The following is a 23,758-nucleotide window of genomic DNA, read 5'->3' on the forward strand; positions in this document are numbered from 1 at the left end:
TTTCTTGTAATCATTGTTATTGCCACATACAAAAAAAAATAAAAAAAAAATTGTACAAAAATTGTGCAAATCTGAACACAGAAAAAGACATACGAAACATCTGGACAGAAATCTGAGCTGTCAGCTTGACTCCGCCCTCTCCAGTTGTGTTTGTGATAAATCAGGCTGTGGGTGGCGCTGTAGCATACATAGCACCTCACCTGGTGTGTTAGTAGATGGTGGTGTGCTCTCGCTCATCCGTCCCTCGTTACATCACAGACTCTGGTGAGACGCCCCCTACAGGCAGGTCGTCATGTCACATGTTAGTAAGAAGGCAAGACATGCCGGAGATGCCACTACATACGTTCTAGGTTACTGTGCAGTTAGTAAATGAGCCCATTAGGGGGAGCTCTCACGCATACACACATATAGATATATACATCCAGCACAACCCTGCCACGGGTGCAGGTCTCACAGCATCATCACACAGATGAGATACCAGCATTAGCCCCCCCCCCCAGGGTCCATGACCGGAATAGCAGGCCTGCCACCTGCCAGCTCAAGTCACAGAGTCCTTCTTCCTCTTTCTGAACGGAGACTTCAGGCGTCTCCACACGGACGTCTTGGGCTTCAGTTTGCGTTCATTGGCTAGCGCTGCCTCCCGTTCCTTCCTGCGGATCTCGCGCACCAGCGCATGGAAGACATCGTCAATGTAGTAGCGGAACGCAGCCGAAGTCTCGAAGAATGGGCAGCTGAATTCTCTGGCCAGTGAGATGCCCTCTTCCTTTGACACCTGGCAACAGAACAAATGTAAACTACATAAAAGAAACAGAGGTGTGTGCTCAGACCAGTGTCATATCAGTAAGTTAAATATATCTACGGATATAACAGGACACTCCCAAACGTCAGTCTGTTGTGCACAGCGCAGGCTGCATTAAAGGATATGTGAGCCTGGAGGGGAAATATACAGTATTTACTTACCTGGGGCTTGTTCTATCCCCTAGCAGTATATCAAGTTCTGCTCTACAGTGCCGCTGTCCCCTCTAAAAGATTCCCCACCACAGTCGTGGTCGCAAGCTCCTGCACATGCCAATGTCTCTCGATCACACTCCTGTCGCCATTAACAAAGGCAAACTGTGCAAGTGCAGACCACGCCCAGCCACAGAAGCGTGATCGAGAACATGCCCATGCAGTAGCCCAGCCTGTGGTTGGGAATCTTTCTGAGGGTGCAGCGACACCCTGGAGGGCAACTGACTTACAGCGATGGACCTGATAAGACTGCTAGGTGCTGGAAGGAGCCCCAGGTAAGTCAATCTAATCTTTCACCCACCACCCGCTAAGAGGGGGATGTAAAAATGTGAGTGATGATTGGGGAGGCTAAATCATTTCTCCTTTGATTCAAATTTCATGTAAAATTATATGCAGCTCGATACTGGACCAATCAGAAAAATCTCCTGACAATTTGTATTGGTCCAAGTTCAAGCTGCATGAAATTTGAATGCAAGGATGAATGATTTGCACCTCGCTGATCATCCCTAAACATGGGAGGTTTGCAGAAAAACATGCTACATATATGCTGTGACATCTAAGATGGCGGGAAAGGGCAGAGCATATAGGCATGATGATGGTGCACCTTTACAGGAGGCGTGCTCAGATGACGCCAAGGACAGAGCAACATGGCTAACATAATTCAGGAAGCATTTTATGTCAGCACCCACTGGTTATGTGGTTAACACAGACCCACCCAAAAAAACATGTATTAGGGCTCGTTTCCACTAGTGCGGCGTGCGTCTCGTAGACGCACGCCGGCACTGAGCGGGTGGGCGGGATCGCAGGCGATTCCCATCAGCCGTGCCATGCACGGCTATGGGAATCGCAGCCTCCGCCGCGAATTCTGTGGGGGTTTCCGGCCGAATCGCTACTGCAAGCGATTCGGCCGGCGGCGCCGTTGTCCCCTATGGCAGAGTTTCCCCGCGCGATTTGCCTGCGGGGAAACTCTGCGGATTCGCGGCCGTTTCCGCGAGAGTGGAAACGGGCCCTTAAGGTATACCTTTAAAGAGAAACTCCAGTGAAAATAATGTAATAAAAAAGTGCTTCATTTTTACAATAATTACGGTAAGTATAAATGATTTAGTCAGCGTTTGTCCATTGTAAAATCTTTCCTCTCCCTGATTTACGTTCTGACATTTACCACATGGTGACATTTTTACTACTGGCAGGTGATGTCGGGGGAAGGAGATGCTGCTTTCTTTTTTTGGCAGTTGGACTCAGCCGTAAACCGCTGTTATTTCCCACAATGCAATGAGGTTCACAGACAGGAAACTGTCTGGACCATGGTCATGACATCACACTATGGGAGGGGTTTCACCACAATATCAGCCATACAGAGCCCCCTGATGATCCGTTTGTGAAAAGGAACAGATTCCTCAGGGGAAAGGGGGTATCTGATTGGGATGAAGTTCAATTCTTGGTCACGGTTCCAGGAGGGGGAAGCCCCTGGATCCTTGTGAGGCTTTCCCGTCTGTGGGATCTAGCGTTGGATCTAGCGTAATCGCAAATGCTCAGGTGATTCTAGGCATGTGCGAGCGATTTTCTATTTACATCTAGCGGTTTTTGGAGCATTTTTGTGGTAGCATTTTTTTTTAATGTACAATACAGCTGATAGTTCGCTGGTTTTGTCACAAAAATGCTTGGAAAATTGCTCTGATCTAGTGCTTTTCAGAGCGATTTTCCACTTTCCTACTTTTAATCATGAGGCCGAATCGCCTCAGAAATGAGCAGAAATGCTGCAGGACCCGCATTTGAGGAAAAAAAAAAAATGGCTCTGGTGTGAACCAGCCCATTCTAATACATTAGCCAAGCGCTTTTTAAAGCAGCGTTCTTAAAAGCGCTCAGAAGCGCTCTTGGTATGCACCAGCCCTAGATGAGCACAAGCTCATCTCTGGGCTTCACAATGGAAAAAGGCCAAAAATTACAGCCCCACTTCCTCCAAACTCCGTTTACAGGAGTGCGGAATTCCCCGCTGACCGAAAACATAACTTCTGCAAAGTACAATATTGCCTTGCATAAAAGGAAGTATTGAGCTTTTCATAAGAAAGCAGAAGTCACCCCCATAATGCATCACTTCAGGTTGGTAAATTAAAATGCACATTATTCAGCTCTGGAAAAAAATAAAATAAAAACAAACAAACACATTCTAGTGGCTCTGGTCCGGTGCCGCCTCCCCTTTTTGCATTAGAAGTGGTCAGCTATCTTAGTAGATATGGCTAAAATATGAAATACCATTAGATAAAAAAAGGGAACACTGGTTTCATTATGGCCAATGTTACTCACGCCCTGGTTCACAGCAAAACTGAAAGCAGCAATAGGGATGTCATGCAAATACTGTGTACAAAGTTTGTTTATAACACATCACAGTCATACTGTGCGGTCACATTGCATATACATCACTAGCAGCCTGTGACTACCTGGCTTGCCCATGTTATTGTCTGGTACCTTGCTGATACTACAGCACACCACCAGTACTGCTACTGGTTCTCTTCTGACTTCTTGGTTCAGCCACTTCTGTGCATGCTCCTTTCAATGTGCTTTATCAGACAATCAATCTTCAGTGTCTTGTGCCATCTAGTGGCAACTGATGGGAACTGCAGCCCCCTCCCACTTCGCTAAGTCTTAGGGCTGGAACCCACTAGAGCGATTTTGTGAGCATTTATGGAGCGATTCAAACCGCTAGCGATTTCCTAAACGCCCAGCTAATGTTAATGGACGGGCCAAATTCCACTGGAGCAGTTGCGATTACCAAAATCGCAAACGCAGGACATGCAGAATTTTTTGCGTTAGCGATTAGCATTTCTGCAAAGTATATAAACGCTGGCATAATCGTTCCTCAAAACCTACACAGAGCGATTTTGCTAGCGTTTTTACATAACTGCACACTAACAAAATTAAAATTAGTTCAAATGACCAATCAGAATTATAAACGCTAATTGCTACACAACCGCTGGCAAATTGATCACACTTTTTTAAAATCGCTACCGAAAACGCTCATCCAAAACGTTAGCGATTGCGATTAGCCATAGCCATTCTTTTTTTTTTTTTTTTTTATTATTATTATTACGGCCAGAACCGAAATCTGGCCACTTCAGGTTCTGCCCGTTCAAAACTAGAAATGGCCGTGCCAGCCAATGCCCGAAATAAATTAAATCCTGCCGGCTCTGGCTTCTTCATCTCTGGCTCCTCCCCACTGCCCCCTCCTATTGACTTCTGTCAGCTGGGGACACGCGTGCACTCAGAGTCGTTCGTCACGGCGGGGAAGCAGAGTGGGAACGCTGCAGACATTGCTTCTGCCAGCACCTGCCATGAGGGAATGAACATCAAGAATCCCTGCTTCCCTGCTGCGACGAACGACATAACTCTGGGTGCACACGTGTCCTCGGCTGACAGAACTCAATAGGAGGTGGGCAGGGGGGAGAAGCCAGAGCCACCAGGATTTGTTTCATTTCAGGCATTGGCTGCAGTGGCACGGCCACTTCTAGTTTTGACTGGCCAGAACACGAAGTGGCCAGACTTGGGGTTCTGGCCGTAACATATACATAAAAATGTTCAGGTCACTTTCATTGTCCGAAGCAGAGAGGTATCTAGCTCCCGACAAGGCTCCATATTTATTTTCTTTTAAACAATACCAGTTGCCTGGCTGTCCTGCTGATCTTTCTGGTCAGTGTCTGAATCATACACCTGAAATGAGCATGCAGCTAATCTTGTCAGAAGCATCTTATCTGCATGCTTGTTCAGAATCCATGGCTAAAAGTATTATGCTGGGAATACACAATGAGTTTTTTTGGCAGATTTACTGGTGGATCGATGTCCCAATAATTTTTCTGATCGATTTCTATTCACTTCTATGAGAAAAATCGACCAGAAAAAACAGATCGGACCAGTTGGAAATGATCTACGGAGCCATCTATCTGCCAAAAAAAAACTCATGGTGTATTCCCAGCGTTAGAGGCAGAGGATCAGCAGGGCAGCCAGGCAATGTGCATTGTTTAAAAGGAAATAAATGTCAGCCTGCATATGTGTCTCAGCTCGAGTTCCCTCGAGGCCCCTTTTACAAAGACAACGGCACGTTACTGGACTTCCGCGGCGACAGTAATGAAATTCAATGGGCAACACAGAATTTTTTTTAATATGTTGGCAGTGGCGGTGCGGCAAGACTTTAATACAACAGGGAAACCAGGGAATTCCAGTGACATTTTGTGCATTGTGATCAGGGCTGCGGAGTTGGAGTCGAGGAGTCGGAGCAATTTTGGGTACATGCAGTCCGGAGTCAGTGGTTTCAATAAACTGAGGAGTAAGATGATTTTTAAACCAAATCCACAGCCTTTGTAAAAATTAGACTAAAGGAGTCTTCGTAATTTTGGATACCTGGAGTTGGAGTTAGTGGTTTCAAAAAGTCGGATGATTTTTGTACCGACTCCACAGCCCTGGTTGTGGTGTCATGCGGGGGCGGAGCATTGCACCACAAACACAATGACCAGGTATAAAACTGGCCTGAATTATATGAATGCTGATGCCAATTTTCTGTTGTCTATTGGTTATTCACTGTTCACTACTTGTTTTGACTCCAGCTTGTGTATGGGTTCTCCACTGATCACTGCTTGACCACATCCAGTCTGTGTAGTGGAATTAATTGTATGTGAAGTAGTAACAGTACATAGGAATATCCCAGTGTCTTATTACTTTCATTGTAAGAGGTTACATTTTGACAGTGAAATTTGCACACGTGCATCCATGTCGTTGTGGCAAAACCTGGTTCATTCAGCTCCTTACAACAAGAAATTATTAGCTCAGAGCATGAGTGGACTCTAGTCATCAGGGATTGTTTGCACAGTCAGATAAAAGGGTTTTGGCTTCTGCTTACTTTTCAGGAGGGCCCAGCTGAAATAATTTGCATAGACTGCAGTAGTTCTTCTAACACTTGCAATACATAAAAATAGAAAGGGACCTCAGACAAGTTATTAGTAGGGCTAGTACTATAGGTATGTTTATCTCATCATGTCACATCAGTTCAAGTACACTTTAACCACTTGAGGACCGCAGTGTTAAACCCCCCTAAAGACTAGGCCATTTTTCACTAAATGGGCCACTGTAGCTCGCTGCAGGGCCGCACAACTCAGTACACAAGTGATTCCTCCCCCTTTTCTCCCCACCAACAGAGCTTTCTGTAGGTGGGGTCTGATTGCCCCCCCCCGGATGTTTATTTTTTATTTGCTTATAAAAGTTTATTTTTTTTAATTATACCCCCCCCCCCCCATTGCATCAGCCTATGACAACCGATAACTATCCTGCCTCCCAGGGGGACAGCCGTGTCACACGGCTGTCCCCAGTATAGCACTGCTGTAGATCGCAGCGCTGTACTAAGTAAATAGATGGTGGTTACGCTGTCTAACAGGCTGGTGGCGGAGCTCCGCTCCGTCATTCATGCAGCGATGCGCGTGCGCGATCTCTTGCAATGCCCGCCCCAAGGACCTTACGTCGATCTGCGTTAGGCGGTCCTGGGGCTGCCGTCGTGTCCACGCCCATCGGCGTGACGCGGTCGGCAAGAGGTTAAAGCAAACCTGGGAGGATTGCAATTCAGTGTCTCCCCCCATCCTCCTACATCAAGCCGCTCCAGGGCTGGGACCCTTGAAAAGTTGCCTTCCCGCGCCTGTGCAGTAGCACCGTCCCACTCAGTCTTTGGTGGAAAAAAGCGAGCCTGATCCCAACCTTGAGCCACCTGTGCAGTAGCATGGGCCTGAGCTCACCCGGCCTTTTCTAAAGAGATCTGAGAGAGTCTGTGCTAGTGAGCATGCTTCTCATTTTCAGGAAGAGGACAGGGGAAGCCTCTTTAGAATCTTGAGGCTTCCTCATCCCAAAGTTTGCTATATGATTAGTACAAGTGTGGGGAAAAAAAAGTAACACTCCCAGTTTGTGCAGCCAATGGCTCATGCGGCAAGATGAGAAGTCTTTGCGCAGTAGTTTTCAGCAATTTTACAACAGAATTTTTCTTTACGTGCACAAATTCTTTTAAATGAAAGTGGTGCTCATTAATGATGCAATTTTAGTGGAGATCAACCTTAATAGCGATCAGATTGATGATGGTGCCTATCTGAAATGATCAGATCAACTGATGATTTACAATCGTTTCCTTCCCATTGCAATTCTCAGATTGTAAGGTCGATTGTTCGCTAATATTACACGGTTACTGGGTGACTGAACCATGCATGCGCAGGACTTCAGCCGAAGTCGCCGGATTCCCAGAGCTGGGACCAGGACCATGGAAGGGACCAGGAGGACACCAGGGGACCTCATGGGCTATGGGGGGCCGGAGGAAGCACCAGTTAAGTCTAAATTTTTATTCAGCGCTCAGGGTCACTTTAAGGGTATAACAATAACATGAATACATCTTGCAATGCTGGGCAGACCCATGGAGCCACACGCCTGAGCCTAGTTCCCTGTCCCTATTTTCAGTGGTGAGGTTCATGTTACAAGTGGCTTGACTGCCTCCTGAATTTGGCAGTCATGGCCCCCACCGAATACCTATAAAATCACTGAAAGTGGTGGCCAGTGCCAAGCCACAACCTGCTGCCAGAATTATGGGAAAGATGTCTCCAGGGCTGTGGAGTTGGTACAAAAATCATCCGACTCCAACTCCTCAGTTTATGAAACCACCGACTCCAACTCCAGGTACCCAAAATGGCTCCGAATCCTCGACTCAGACTCCTTAGTCTAATTTTTACAAAGGCTATGGATTTGGTTCAAAAATCATCCGACTCTTAAGTTTACTGATATCACCAATTCCAGGTACCCAAAATTGCTCCCACTCCGACTCCACAGCCCTGGATGTCTCCACACAGAAAAAGGTAACTTGACTGGTGATGGTCAATGAGATGAAAATAATAAATTTCTAGTTATACAAATTTTGTAGGCAAATTTATGCAACTTGAAAATGGACCAATCGAATTTTACCTCAACGGGATTTGATTGGTTCATGTTCAAGCTGCATTCATTTGCATACAAAAATTTTGCATAATGCCGCATCAACTCAAAATTATTTGCATCTCATTGACCATACCTAAACTTGTCATCATCTTACCTGGCGCAAGCGAGACAGGTCAGATTTATTTCCCACCAGCACTACTGGGGTGTCATCAGTGCGCCGCACGCGGTAGATCAGCTGCTTGAATTCTCGCACTTCATGGAAGCTGCGTCGGTCAGTGATGGAGTAGCAGATGATGAATCCCTCTCCCGCTCGCATATACTGATCACGCATTGCGGTGAACTCCGCCTGACGGGGTAAGAGCAGAGCAAAGTGAGATTAGAAATCTTAGTAGAAAAGGTGGCCATACATCTGGCGATTTTGTGGCTGATCAATCATATTATTATGCAATCAAATGAAAAATCGGTGGTGGAACAAGTATGCCCGATTGAGTTTTGGCCGAAATCGGTCTTATGTAGCGATCGCACGTGCTGGGAAATCCCGGGCCGACATGGTCGATCATGTGCACGGCGATATTGGGACAATCGGCGAACACGACGGAACCCCAGGCCGCTGTCCTTCCAAAGGTTATATGTGCCCCCGTTGCCCGTGCATATAATACTTTACTTGTCCAGCCGCCCGTCGCTAGCGTCCAACTGCTTCTGCATTGGCACCCCAATTGGCTGCCGGGATATACGATAGCAAGCGGCACATGTGTGATGCCCCATGTGCAATACCCTGGCAGCCACGTGGGGCACAATGCAGAAGCTGGAGGGCTGGACGCTAGCGTTGCATGGCTGCACAGAAACAATATTTTAATGCACGGGCAACTGGGGGGGGGCACATATAGCATTTGGGGGGACAGTGACAGTCACGAAGCTGATCCCCAAAAGATTTTATGCTGAAAATCGATCGGGAATTGGCCTGCGGTGTATAGGCAGCCAACAGATTTCTCTCTGATCAGATTCGACCAGAGATAGATCTGTCTCTTGGTCGATCGCTGGATGTATACGCACCTTATGGCCCGTACTCACGGGCTGCAGAAGTGGCCTGTCGCCAGCACACGTGAGTGTGCTAGCGACAGGCCGGCGACAGCTTCTCTACAGGTCCCTCCGCGTACACACGCGGAAGAGGGACCAGCGGCGAGACGGAAGCTGTCGCCGACGTTCCTCCTCCCCCCGCCGGAAGCTCCATTTACCTCTATGGAGGTTGCTGTCGCTAGTCCGCGTACTCACGCGGACTAGCGACAGTTGCGGCGGAGGTGCGGCGGCGACTGTTGCCATGCGATTGAAACTTTCAATCGCATGGCGACAAGAGCGACGGGCGACAGTTCGGGGTGCGCGCGCGTGCAACAGCCCATACTCACGGGCGACCTGTCGCCGCAACACGCGCGCGCCGCGTGTTGAGGCGACAAAAGTCCCTCGTGAGTATGGGCCATTAGTCACCCAAAACCTGACCCAAAGTGATCACTAAATCTACAACACCTCCCTTTGCTAGTCTTCTACCAGGACTCTGCCTTCTAATCTACCTGATGTCCCCACAAGCACCCTACCTCTAAATATATATTCCCTTCCCCTGACTTCTACTTTTCCTACACCAGGGCACAGCTTTAAAAGCAAAGTGCATATAGATATGTAGTACCTTTTGTCTGAAACAACTGTCAGTGATCATTTCAGGTGACAGTTTAGCAATGGTCACCATACAAAGCTACAAACACACTGCTTGTCATTATGCCACACAGCCTTTCTATTCTAAGAAGAGGAAAGTGGCGTTGATGACTACTATGAAGACCTTAATAACGATCAGTCAAACGATTGGTGGGCAAAGCAATAACTTTACGAGATACATGTAGTCATACCCAGATTTTCACCAAAGACAAACACAATTATTTTAGGCAACAAAAAACCTAAGGTGTATTGCAGTTTTACAACATAACGCCTTCCCCTGACCTGTACTTTGTCCCCACCAAAAGACTGCCTTGAACTATTTAACTCTTCAAGCAGTGCCACTCCCACATCATAACTCTACCTCTAACTAAACAACTCCAAACCCAGTGAACATTCCACCACCAAGGCTGTCTATGTACACGCTTGCAGTACCTATAGAATAATCATATAGAATAATCAGTGTACAACTACATCTGGCCCCTTACTCCACTTCAAACTGCCTCATTTTGTTTTATTTTATTGCATGTAGTATACGGTAGTTGCCCAGTTTCACTATGCCTGGCACTTACTGGTGGAGGGATCCCTGTTTACAGCGCGATACTTAAAGGACACCTGACGTGAGAGGCATATGGAGGCTGACATATTTATACACTTTTAATGCAAATTCCCTGGCTGCCCTGCTGATCCTCTGCCGCTAATACCTTTTGCCACAGACCCTGAACAAGCATGCAGCCGATCAGGTGTTGTAGATTATTGTCAGATCTGAGAAGATAAGCCGCATGCTTGTTTCAGGTGTGCGATTCAGACACTACTAGTGCATGAAAGATCACCAGGAAGCCAGGCAACTGGTATTGTTTAAAAAGGAAATAAATATGGCATCCTCCACAATGGAAGGACACAGAGGCAGGTCACTGTATACAGATCATGCCTCTGTGTCCTAATATGATTTGACAAACCCACCTCGGGTTCTCTTTAATTACAACACCGTGAATTAAGAGGTGCTACTCCACAATTCATTTTGTTTTTGGTTCTCGTGCCCACCTGGCCAGCTGTGTCCAGGATATCCAGGTTGGCTGGCTCATCGTCTATACGTATGCGAATTTTGTAGGCATCCTCTGAAAATAAGAGAAAAGAAGGGTCATTCCTTCTTTATCTACCATCAGAGGTGTGTATAGAGGGAAATCATTCTTTATTTACCAATGGTGGGGTCATGATCTTCTGGGAAGCGGTGACTGATGAACTGCATTGTCATGGCTGAAAAAAAAACAAAAAACAAATGCAATTTACTGCAGGTCATGTGACTGTAATTTTGTTGGTCATCACATGCAAAAAAGTACAGTTACCACTCATGTACTACACAACAGGGCTTCTGTGGTGACAGTAGTTTGAATATGACAGCACACATTAGGCAAATACAGTACCTCTGGCTGGTTATTAGAAATAACAGGAAAAGCAACTCAGACTTTTATTAGTGTTTATTATGATCCAGTGTACTACTACAAAATCTATATCCAACAATGACACCTACTGTTACACAAATAAATCATGCTCACCATCATATTCTTTATAGGAAATACAATCGGTGCTAGTCTACTTTAGGGAGCACAGCAGGAACCCTCATAGTGCACAGTTCTCCAATCACAGTACCCTCTTACAGCACAAAGCGTTGTGATTGGTCAAATAGTGTAGGGGCGTATTGGAAACCTAGCAGTTCGAGAGGGTGCTGTCCTCCCAATCATGTTAGCCGAGATTCTCTATGACATCTCCTGCTGGGTCCCCTAAAGTAGACTAGCGCCATAAAATCTATGCCTTTAGCAACCAACGTCGTACACTATCACCTGTTGTATCCCATAACAACCAGAACCAGCCATTACTGTGTATTGTTCCCCATAACAATAATTTTCTCACATTATCTGCTGTTGTGCATGAATGATATTTCACAACCCCTTTTCTGCTACGTACAACAACCAGAGTTCTCCATTCATCTCCTCCTGCTACTCACAGTAACCAAAGTCCACCAACCATCCCTTCCTACAAACCATAACAGACAGAGTTCTCTAGCTCCTCTTGCTAACCAGAGTCCACCACCCATCTCCTCCTGCTACCTGTAACAACCGGAGTCATCCACTATCTCCTCACACAACAGATAAGAGTTCATGATCACCTGCTGTGAAGGTGGACCTGAACTCTTTTGCACAGGACAGAAGGAAAACGGAGAGAAATGCAGAGAGTTTAGACCAGGCATGGGCAAACTTGTCCCTCCAGCTGTTAAGGAACTACAAGTCCCACAATGCATTGCAGGAGTCTGACAGCCACAGTCATGACTCATAAAGGCAAATGCATTGTGGGACTTGTAGTTCCGTAACAGCGAGTTTGCCCATGCCTGGTTTAGACTAATTCCACCTCAGTTGTAATCGGATCTCTATACTGTGTCACATGACTGCCTATGGCAGAGATGGCAGATATGCCTATTTGAAAGCACTGGATGTTAACAATATGTCTGCTTCCATGAATCAGGAAGTAGAAACAGTGCAGATTTATTTTAGGATTTGTATCAGCTGTACCAAAGAAATGTTTTTGTTTAAAGATTGTTATGCTGTTGTGTAGCTTTAAGAGCAGAGAGGACTTCTGAGTTCAGGTCCACTTTAACCAGGGGTGGTCAAAATGATGCAAATAATTCCAAGTTGGTGAAGGAATATGCAAGCTTTCTATGTAAATATATGCAGCTTGAAAATGGACAAATGGAATCCCACCAAGGTGGTCAATTTTGAAACTGCATTTATTTCCATAAATAATTTGCACAGTCCCACACCAACTCAGAATTATTTTCACCTCATTGACCATTTCTTCCGTTAAATTTAACCATAACAGTCAACAATTCTCTCAGGACCTGAATTCAGAACTTCTCTCTACTCTAAAAGATACGTAACAGCATAATAACCTTTAAAGAAAAACATTTCTTTGTGACAGCTGAAACAAATCCTGCAATAAATCTGCAGTGTTTCTACTTCTTGCTTTCATGGAAGCCGACATATTGTTGACATCATGTGTTTACCAATTACCTCTCTGCCATGACTGTCAGCTGACACAACTGAGGAATCAAATTACAACTTGTGCTTAGACACAGATAAGGGGGGGGGGATTAGACAGGCTAAACTCTCTAAGTACATACAGGATGCATTTCTATATTTTTTCCTTCTGTCCTGTGCAAGATTTCAAGTCCACTTTCAGTCACTACTTCACTACTACAGCCAAATAGACCAGCAGGCCTGCCAGGCAACTGGCATTGTTTAAGAGGAAATTAATATAGCAGTCTCATCATCCTCTAATAAACATGGGCCAGATTGGAAGGTGTATCATCTACTCACAAACAAGCAAAATCCAACAACATATCCTCCAGTAATAATCAAAGTACAAAATCATATCCTTCTGTTACCCAACAGACATCAAACATCATCTGCTCATGTTACCCATGGCAACCAGAGTCCAAAATCATCTGCTCCTGTTACCCATGGCAACCGGGGTCCAACATCACCTCCTCCTAATACCCATGACAACCAGCATCAAACATAATTTCCTCCTGATACTCATGGCAACCAGAGTCCCACATCATCATCTCCTGTTACTCATGGAAACCAGTAGCCAACATAATTTTCCCCTTTACTCATGGCAACTAGCATCCCTCAAAATTTCCTCCTGTTACTCACACCAACCAGCGTGCAACATGATCTCCTCCTGTAACCCATGGCAACCAGCATCCCACATCATCCCCTCCTGTTACCTACAGCAACTAGTTGGTCAGGTGGTCACATGACAGGTAGTGGGCGGAGTCAGGAAAGGGCGGGATCTCTACACTTACCGCTTTTGCCCACTCCTCCAGCACCCAGCATGACCAGCTTGTACTCCCGAGAAGCCGCTGGCCCCCCTGACCCTCCTGCCGCCGGGCGACTCCCCGGATCCATGTTGGTCGGCAGAGAGAACAGTAACGAGGACACAGCACCTCCCGGAGAACACCAAAATGGCTGCCGCCCTCCCACTTCCTGCTGTCGTCACTGGTGGGCGGAAACGCCATGCTGAGAGGGGAAACGCCTGTCACTCTGCTGCCATGACTACATGACTTCGGCCAGCCAGGGAAAGGCGTGCGGTGGGTTGTTAGATGACGTCATGTCACCGCTCTCTGCACCCAGTCCCATCATCTGAATGAGGCGGAGCCAGTCGTATTGCCCCGCCCTTCAGTCTTCGTTCACCTCATAAGATGGAGGGGCGGGGCCGCACTGAGGGACTGGGAGCGGCGGTGGGCGGGGCCTATGCCAGTGAAGAAGAAGCGGGATGGAGACCGCTAGGATCAGCGCTGTCGTATTCCTCCTCCTCTTCGTGACAGGTACTCCCCTCCCCCACCCAGTGGTGTGACATTGCCCCGCACCGGTACCTCCAGAGCCTGTTCCATCCATCTGTAGGTCGTATCATCCATTCCTCGCATAGCACTGTGCGGTACGCTGATTGCTTGTGCCATACCTGCACAGCGCTGTATGAGACAGTCCACCTCTAGAGCCTGTAGAGCTCTGTGTACCGCTGTTACCTCTCGAGCCTGCACAGGGGTCACCTTTTAAAGCCTGTATCATCTCTGCAGTACTGTGTGGTACTTCAATTCTACATCTAGAGCCTGTATTATTTCTGCTGTACTGTGTTATACTACATTTCTACTTTTAGAGCCTGTATCATCTCTGCTGTACTGTGTTATACTACATTTCTACTTCTAGAGCCTGTATCATCTCTGCTGTACTGTGTTATACTACATTTCTACTTCTAGAGCCTGTATCATCTCTGCTGTACTGTTATACTACATTTCTACTTCTAGAGCCTGTATCATCTCTGCAGTACTGTGTGATACTACATTTCTACTTCTAGAACCTGTATCATCTCTGCAGTACTGTGTGATACTACATTTCTACTTCTAGAGCCTGTATCATCTCTGCAGCACTGTGTGATACTCAATTTCTGCTTCTAGAGCCTGTATCATCTCTGCAGCACTGTGTGATACTCAATTTCTGCCTCTAGAGCCTGTATCATCTCTGCAGCACTGTGTGATACTCAATTTCTGCTTCTAGAGCCTGTATAATTTCTGCAGCACTGTGTGATACTTCATTTCTACCTCTAGAGCCTGTATCACCTCTGCGATACTAAGGGACAGAGATGACAGGCTGGTCGAGAGGTGAGTGACATACATGATGCTATAGTGGCGAAGGGACAGAGATGACAGGCTAGGGGAGAGGGTGAGTTACAGACGTGACACAGTTGTGAGGGACAGAGATGACAGGCTGGTGGAGATGTATGTGAGTTACATACATGAGGCTGTAGCGGTGAAGGGACAGAGATGATTAGGGGACTGAAGGACAGACATAACACAGTAGTGGTGAGGGACAGACACTCCCTCTGTGGTGAGGTGCTGCCTCCTCTTGTCTCCAGGGTCAGTGATCCTGGTTATCAGCATGATATATCTGGGAGTACAGTGTGTGACCTGTGTTATGTTATATGATAGCTGATTTCCTGTCCCAGCTGAGAGATACTTCCTTTGTGAATGGCATACATTTCCCAGCATGTGTCACTCATGGGAAGTCCCTCCAGTTCCTGAACTTCTCAGTGTCATGGCATTCATATACACTGAGTGGCCAAGAAATTAGAGACACCCCTTGTGTGAAAGTAAACCAGTTCAACAGCGACGTAGAATGACGTAACAACGCAGAGTTGCTTATCTTAAAGAGACTCCGTAACAAAAATTGCATCCTGTTTTTTATCATCCTACGAGTTCCAAAAGCTATTCTGTGTTCTGGCTTACTGCAGCACTTTCTACTATCACAGTCTCTGTAATAAATCAATGTATCTTTCTCTTGTCAGACTTGTCAGCCTGTCTGGAAGGCTGCCAAGTTCTTCAGTGTTGTGGTTCTGTGATGCATTTCCCCCTTCCAGGCCCCTGTATGCACACTGCCAGTGTATTATTTAGATTAGGGCAGCTTCTCTCTTATCTTTTACAAGCTGGATAAATCGTCCTCTGAGCTCGCTGGGCTTTCACATACTGAGGAATTACAGACAAGGGCAAAGCTGTTTGCAGGAAGAAAAGAGCAGCCTGAAACTTCAGTGCATGAGAACTGCAGGGGGAAAGAAACACACAAATGATCTCTTGAGATTCAAAAGGAAGGGTGTATACAGCCTGCTTGTGTATGGATGTATTTTCTATGTGTGGACATACTGTACATCAACCTACTTCCTGTTTTGGTGGCCATTTTGTTTGTTTATAAACAAACTTTTTAAAACTGTTTTTAACCACTTTTAATGCGGCGAGGAGCGGCGAAATTGTGTCAGAGGGTAATAGGAGATTTCCCCTAACGCACTGGTATGTTTACTTTTGTGCGATTTTAACAATACAGATTCTCTTTAAAGCTCAGCTTTGGATGATGTAGTTATCACGGAAGTTAATGTCAAAATGGGTAAGACCAGATTTAAGTGACTTTGAATAAGGGATGGTTTTTGGCACAAGAAGAGCTGTTGGTAGAATCTCTGAAATGACAATTCTTTTAGGATTTTCTCACCCAACAGTATCTCGGGTGTTTAGGCAGTTGAAGAAAAAACTTCAAGCGATAAGTACTATTCTGGTCGAAAAAGGCTGGTGAAAAGCAAGTATCATGCATAGTCCGCAGCAACAGAAGCACAACAACACAACAAAGTACAGCTGAGTTCAATGCAGGTGCATCACAAAGCATATCCCATCGCACAACAAGATGGACTTTGCAAAGGATGGGCTTTAGCAGCAGGAGAACATCAAGAGGGCCCTTGGTATCACAGAAAAATAGCAAAAGATGCCTGTTGGGCCCTTGCCTTTGTGCTCGTCTCAAATTGGTTTGATGAACATCAATCATAGTTTAAAGAGGATTTGAGACAAAGTTTTGTGTCCTTCATTTTTGTGCCCACCACATAGAGTTTCTGGGGCATTCTCCCCCCCTCCCCCATGCTTATTTTTAATACACTAATAGATTATAAACTATAGGATCCACGCCCCCAACTCCTCCAATGCCTCGGCGTTCAGTCCCATGCTGCAGTTAATCATGGGAGCTGAGCCTGGCGAGGAGGAACATCTAGTTTACATTTGCCTGCCCCACTGTGCGCTGATTGGTGGAGACGGATGCCCCACTGTGCGCTGATTGGTGGAGACAGACAGTGGGGCTGGAGTGGAGGCAGGAAGCCGATGTGCGAGGAGGGGGCCATGGGCAGCGTGCACTTGCATCTAGGCGGGCTGCCGATTCCCCTGTAACTGTTTCCCTCGGCCTCCGCTACTCAGACCGCATGTCAGTCAGAGCGACCCGCTGTGACAGGACAGCGGGTCGCCTGTCAGTGCGTATACAGGCAGTCTTCCTGTATGCTCGCTGATAGGCGACCCGCTGTCCTGTCATAGCGGCGCAGCTGGTCACTCTGACATGCGGTCTGTGTAGCAGATGGACAGGGAGGCAGTTAAAAGGGAAGTGGCCGCTGAGGGTAAGACAATCATCGGGAGACACCATACTGCCTATACTGACTGGGGAAACGATACTGGGGCCAACTATACTATCTATACTGGGGGGCAACTATGCTTGCTATACTGACTGGGGCCAACTATATACTATCTGTACTGGGGGGTACTAGCTATGCTAGGGAACCTATACTAGCTATACTGACTTGGGCAACTATACTGTGGCCAACTATACTATATACTTTGCACACAGATGCAAGGGTGGAGAGGGGAGTGGAGTTCACAGGCTGAGGGGTGGCGATATCGGAAAATTGTATACTTGCTTTTCGTAGTTTTCCTTTCCTGGATCAAAAGATGGCGGCACACCTATGGGTATTTGCTCCGCCCCCGAACCCTGATAGGACCGTTCACATATAAAGCTTTTGAACCTGCCCCCTCCAGCCATTCTGTTAAAAATCAGTCCTCGAATGGACAAGAGGGAGGGATCCATATGCCGCCATCGGTTTGATCCAGGAAAGGAAAATTACGGAAGGTAAGTATACAATTTTCCGATTTCCTGGACCAAACATGGCGGCATACCTATGGGATGTAACAAATCACACAAGAGAGAGGGAATTCTGCAAAACAAATATTTTATTCACACAGCAAGAGCTGCTCTCCCAAAGTCCACAGAGGTCAGAGAAGCAGGATCCACATGATAATGGTTCATAAATGTATGTACTGACGACCAACTGGCCTCCTTACAGATGGATTCAACAGACACTTTTGAAAAACACGCCCAAGAGGCTGACATGCCCCTGGTAGAATGTGCATGCACTTCCCTTGGAACAGGCAAACCTTTAACCTCCCTGGCGGTACAAAAAATCCGCCAGGGGGCAGCGCAGCACTTTTTTTTTTTTTTTTTTTTTAAAACATGTAGCTAGCCTAGCGCTTGCTACATGCTTCCCCCCCCCCCCCTCCCTTCGCTATCCCTCCCACCCCTCCGATCGCCCAGCGCAAGGGGTCGGGGGGGGGGGGGGGCGACGCGGCGAATCGGCGGTGAACTGAGCGGCACCCTCTGGCGGCTTTCCCCTTGTCCAGCACAGGGTTACCGGTAAGGAGGTTGATACAATAACTTTTTTTTAATGATCTTGACCAACCAGGCTGAAATGGTTCTAGCAGACACATTTTTTCCCCTTTCTAGGACCCTGAAAATTAATAAACAGATGGTCTGATTTTCTAAATGCAGCTGAGGCATCTAAGTAAGATCTGATAGCTTGCCCCACGTCCGAGGGATGGCACACTCCTTCTGAAAGCAAAATGGGTAAGACTAATTCTTGGTTCACATGAAAGGATGAAGATACTTGTGGTATAAACTGCAAAACTGGTCTGATAACTACTCTATCTGAAAAGAACTCTAAGGCCTAGTGCACACCAGAGCGGTTCGGTCGCGTTTTCAGATCCAAATTGCGGATGTGGAAACGCTAGGGTAATGTATTTCAATGGGCTGGTGCACACCAGAGCGGGAGGCGTTTCTGCCTCCAATGTAAAGTATAGGAAAAACGCAAACCGCTCTGAAAAACTGCAGTTCAGAGCGGTTTTGCAGGTGTTTTTGTTACAGAAGCTGTTCAGTAACAGCTTTACTGTAACAATATATGAAATCTACTACACCAAAAACGCTTCCCAAAACCGCAAAATGCTAGCTGAAACGCTACAGAAAAATAAGAAAAAGCGTTTCAAAATCTGATAACATTTTGCGGATCTGCTAGCGTTTTTTTGGTGTGCACCAGGCCTAATAGATTGCTTGAACAGCCCAGAGCTTGAAGATCTGAGACCATTTTTCCTGAAGCAATAGCTGTTAGAAAGACTGTTTGTTTTTAAAGTCAGATTTTCCAGAGAGAGATTCTAATGGATAAACCTGAGGGGATGATAAAACCTCCAGAATCACAGAAAGGTCCCATTTTGGAAAGAATGGTTTTCTCAAAGGTCTTATCTTGAATACTGCTTGAACAAATTGCACCACCAGTGGGTGCGTTACCCATCGATCTCCTGTCAAGGCAGATAATGCTGAAATCTGAACCTTTATTGCAGACACTCTTGACTCCTTTTCTACTCCTGACTGTAGGAAGTCCAAAATATGCTGTACTTCTGATGACATGACATTGATCCCTTTTTCTGAAGCAAAGGCTGCAAACTTTTCCCAGATCCTTTAAGGCTGCTTTCACATTAAGACGTTACAGGCGCATGTTAGTGCAGCCTGTAACGCAGCCCCACCGCACAGTAATGAAAAAATCAATGGGCTGTTCACAGTGCCCACGTTGCGTTACATTGTAATACAGCACATCCATTGAGAGTGCTGCATGCTGTGCGTTATGCGCGGCTAAGCCGCATTAGACTGTGCGCACATGCTCAGTAGTGTTGGGGAGGAGTGGAGAGTGGCCAGGCACATGGCTAATAAATATTCACTGCACAGTGTGACGTGCAGTGTTTACTTCCTGGAGCGGCCGCTCTGTGCGGCCGTTGGCCGGGCGGGACCATGTGATGCCGCATGCGTCCAAGAGTATGCATCACGGACACCAGAGTGAGCTGCACAACGCGGCTCACTCTGACGTCCACATCAGAGAGCACCAGGCGTTGCGCTAGGGGCACGTTATGTGCCCTATAACGTCCCCTAAACGCAACGTCCTGGTGTGTAAGTAGCCTAATAGGTAGTTAGTAGAAGCCTTCCTTGCCTTCAGGAGTGTATCCACTACTCCGCTTGAGCACCATAAGTCTATATACCTTTTCCTTTCAGTTTCCAGGCAGTTAAACTCCGCTTGTCGACTCCTGGATGAAGTAGATTCCCTTGTGACAAGACATTGTGAGATATTGGTAACCTCAGAGGCTCTTCCACACTCAGCGGCGCCATCTTGCAAGAGGTAAACTAATCCCCGCTGGGTAAGAATGTGAGGAGAGGGATGCCACTATACCCTATTTAAGGGCACTTATGGAAGTTATACACGTGCGGGAGAGGCTGAACCCGCAAACCTTGCACAGGAAAAGAAAAGGAAAAAGACAAAAAATATATAATAAAGAAAAACAAAGAAAAAAAAGACAGGTGACCTGTCCATTCAGGGACAGAAAAAAGAATGGCTGGAGGGGGCGGGTTCAAAAGCTTTATAGGTGAACTGTCCTATCAGGGTTGGGGGGCGGAGCCGACACCCATAGGTATGCCGCCATGTTTGGTCCAGGAAACAGAGCAGCTTTGCCTGTGTGTGTGTGTGATGGTGACAAGCAAAACATGGCCGCACACATTGTATCACAGGAAGAAATTATCATATACTGTTGACGTTGTTTGCAGCTGGATATACTGTGTAAACCATCTAAGCTTTAGCAAGTTTCTTGCTATAGTTATTTTTTCATCTTGGATCCACTTAAACCTGCTTCCATGGCCAGATCAGTCCCCTGACCTCAATCCTACTGAGCATGTGTGGGGCGAAGTCAAAAGATCACTTCAAAGCTTGGAAAGGCCAGCATCAAATCTGACCCAACTTAGAGCTGCCATTATGTCAGCATTGGCCAACATTCTTCAACAATGGTATCAGCATCTAGTTCAGTCCATGTCAAGAAGAATATCGGCTGTGATCAGAGTTAAAGGATGCATAAATCACAGTGATTTGCCGCGATCCTCAGCTTCCAAAGGTGACCTTTATATCTAATCTCCTCATTATTCTCATACCTGTGTCTTAACCTCCTGAGCGGTATGCCCGACACTGTGTGAGGCATGCCGCTCAAGAGATTTTGCTGGTCTCAGGAGTCGTTCCCCCCCCCCCCCCCCCTATAAAACTATTGGGTTATACCGCTGTATAAGATGTTAGTTAGCTAGTACAGGTAGCCACAACCCCCCCCCCCCCCCGATTGCCTCCGATTTCTCCCCTCCCCGATCAATCTGCTTATACATTACCCAACCTAGTTCCAGCGATCGGCACAGCCTCCCCGCACAGCTCCGGTCTTCTCTATGGGGAGGATCGGGTCTGCGCATGACGTCATGTATGATCCTCTTCATAGAGAAGACCGGAGCTGTGCCAATGGCTGGAACTAGGTCGGGTAATGTATAAGCGGATGGATCGGGGGGATCTGAGGCAATCGGGGGGGTCACCTGTACAAGCTAACATCTTATACAGCCGAATAATATAATAGTTTTATAGGGGGAGACTCGGGCTAGCAAAACCTCCTGAGCGGCGTAACGCTCAGGAGGTTAAAGCGAACATCAAGCAAAAAATAAGTCAAAATAAGCATACCTCCCGCATAGTCTACTCATCAATTTCTTCTCTCCTACATCCTGTTTGTCCACTGTTATCAATGGAATTCTCCTTCCTCCATTTTAAAAAATTTGTCCATTACCCCATAACAGTTTCCTGGTCAGCACACTGCTAAACTGTAATATCATGGCCAGAGACTTTAACTTCTTTTCAGATTGGTTGAATACTGCTCTGTGCTGCTGTGGGAGGCTTCAGAAGTCTTCAGGAGCCTGAGTGCTCCATATTGTGCCTGGATGAGCGTTGTATTGCGCATGCGCAGTACGGAGCTAGTGTCCAACTAGAGTCCTCGATGGCCATATCTATGCCAGTGTTGAGGAATGTAGAAATGTGTTCTACTTGGTGAACCACACTCTTCCTAATTCAATCCCATCAACTCTTTCCTCTCTCTTGTGTGCTTCCCAGTCCTGTCCGCACACATTTACTCTGAGCTAATTGCCTCCTCTCCAGTCCTGTCTGCACACATTTCCTCTGAGTTGATCCCCTCTTCTCATTCTCTCTCAGGTTTCTGCTCCTCCCGGGAAGTCCGCATCCAGGAGGGGCCGCTGTACCGTGTGGTAGATAACCCAATCTCCATCCACTGTAATGTCAGCGACTATGAAGGCCCATCCACACAGAATTTCGAGTGGTTCATGTACCGACCAGACGCTCCGGATATTTCCATCTCCATTGCCAGCACAAAGGACCCCAACTTCCCCTATGCCTTGTTTTCCGCACGGGTGAAGAAAGGAGACATCTACATCCAGCGTCTCAGCGGAGACAGTGCTGAGCTCCATATGAAGTGGCTGCGCCCCGAGGATGAGGGGGTTTACGAGTGCTACACCCCAACCACTGACTCCAAGTACCTGGGGAGCTATAGTGCCAAGACCACCCTGAAAGGTACGTTCATCATAGGCTGGAACCTATACATAGATACTTGCCATTAGGGATGGTCAATGAGATGCAAATAATTTCCAGCTGATGCAGCATTATGCAAATGTATTCAGCTTGAACACGGACCAATCAAAGTTTGTTGAGGTAAGATTAGATCGGTCCATTTTCAAGCTGCATAAATTTGCAGAATCCGTCACCTGGAAATGATTTGTATCTCATTGGCCATCCCTGCTTGCTATAATGTGGCCACATATGGTACGGCCGTCCTGTGCTGCTACATAACACCCTTACACCCATGGGCCCGGCTGCTTCTCCATGGCCAGAGACTTTCCAGCAGGGCCGCTTTTATGTCTTCCTGTTTACAGCCCCTGGAACTCAAGCTGCTGAACTACAGCACCTAACAAGACACTCTGTAATGACTTATAGACCTTTAAAGTGAACCCGAAACAAAGGAATAAAAATGTATTTTACATACCTGGGGCTTCCTCCAGGCCCCTTTTGGCCTGATCACTCCCTTTCCGCTGCCTGCAGGCACCGCAATCCAGCCCGTTAATTCGGTACATCAGGGCCAGGTGCAGAACTTGATGAGTGCGATAAGGGAGCGTGCATGGCTGCCCTGACTCCCGCAGTTACGGGTCAGGATTGCAGAGACTGCAGGCAGCGGAGGAGGTCGGCGAGGGACTAATTAGCGTGAAGGAGGTTGGAGGAAGCCCCGGATATGTATAAAATGTTTTTATTCTTTTGCCTTAGGTCAATCCTTAGGTCCTGCTGGTGCAGGATCCCAATTGCAATGGTACCAAAAAATCATAGGAGGGTTCTGCACAGACCTGATCCAGGAACAATGAAAATCTGTATTGTTCCCACACACGTGTTATGACATCTGACCGTTATAGCTGACCCTCCTTTGATTTTCTTGCTTTTAGAGTGTGCCCAGCCTTATTATTTTGTATTTATATAGTGCCAACATGTTACACAGCACTGTAAAGAGTATATTGTCTTGTCACAATCTGATCCCTAACCCTAGTATAGTGCCCAGTATCGCTAGTATAGTGCCCAGTATCGCTAGTATAGTGCCCAGTATCGCTAGTATAGTGCCCAGTATCGCTAGTATAGTGCCCAGTATGGCTAGTATAGTGCCCAGTATGGCTAGTATAGTGCCCCAGTATAGCTGGTATATTGCCCAGTATAGCTGGTATATTGCCCAGTATAGCTGGTATATTGCCCAGTATAGCTGGTATATTGCCCAGTATAGCTGGTATATTGCCCAGTATAGCTGGTATATTGCCCAGTATCGCTAGTATAGTGCCCAGTATCGCTAGTATAGTGCCCCAGTATAGCTGGTATAGTGCCCCAGTATAGCTGGTATAGTGCCCCAGTATCGCTGGTCTAGTGCCCCAGTATCGCTGGTCTAGTGCCCCAGTATCGCTGGTCTAGTGCCCCAGTATCG

At 46.8% G+C, this 23,758-nt stretch overlaps 2 protein-coding genes across 3 annotated transcripts in view; one reads left to right on the top strand and one right to left on the bottom strand.

Annotated features, from left to right (window-relative positions):
• RIT1 (Ras like without CAAX 1) lies at positions 1 to 13,835 on the bottom strand. Of its 2 annotated transcripts, none has more exons than XM_068252823.1 (5): positions 13,520 to 13,835; positions 10,858 to 10,914; positions 10,702 to 10,775; positions 8,111 to 8,302; positions 1 to 772 (listed from the first exon to the last, which is right to left on the bottom strand). In XM_068252823.1, exons 1-5 carry the CDS (start codon positions 13,620 to 13,622, stop codon positions 539 to 541), a joined length of 660 nt encoding a protein of 219 aa, XP_068108924.1. In that variant the 5' UTR covers positions 13,623 to 13,835; the 3' UTR covers positions 1 to 538. The 2 variants fall into 2 exon arrangements, with proteins under 2 accessions (XP_068108924.1, XP_068108925.1); XM_068252824.1 differs by lacking the exon at positions 13,520 to 13,835 and adding an exon at positions 13,368 to 13,455.
• The window catches only part of IGSF8 (immunoglobulin superfamily member 8), a 23,106-nt gene continuing 13,111 nt past the window's right edge, over positions 13,764 to 23,758 (top strand). Inside the window, exons 1-2 of the mRNA XM_068252822.1 lie at positions 13,764 to 14,041; positions 21,943 to 22,317. Of these exons, the coding sequence (XP_068108923.1) occupies positions 13,990 to 14,041; positions 21,943 to 22,317 (427 nt within the window). The 5' untranslated portion in view covers positions 13,764 to 13,989. The remainder of the gene's footprint in view (positions 14,042 to 21,942; positions 22,318 to 23,758) is intronic.

Source organism: Hyperolius riggenbachi, chromosome 9 (genome assembly GCF_040937935.1).
Source record: "Hyperolius riggenbachi isolate aHypRig1 chromosome 9, aHypRig1.pri, whole genome shotgun sequence".
Lineage (NCBI taxonomy): Eukaryota > Metazoa > Chordata > Amphibia > Anura > Hyperoliidae > Hyperolius > Hyperolius riggenbachi.

Coding starts and splice junctions, on each gene's coding strand:
- RIT1 (XM_068252823.1), bottom strand. CDS start 13,622: ATGGATCCGGGGAGTCGCCCGGCGGCAGGAGGGTCAGGGGGGCCAGCG. Junction 10,776..10,857: donor AGATCATGACCCCACCATTG/GTAAATAAAGAA, acceptor TCTTATTTTCAG/AGGATGCCTACAAAATTCGC. Junction 8,303..10,701: donor TCCTGGACACAGCTGGCCAG/GTGGGCACGAGA, acceptor TTACCCCGTCAG/GCGGAGTTCACCGCAATGCG.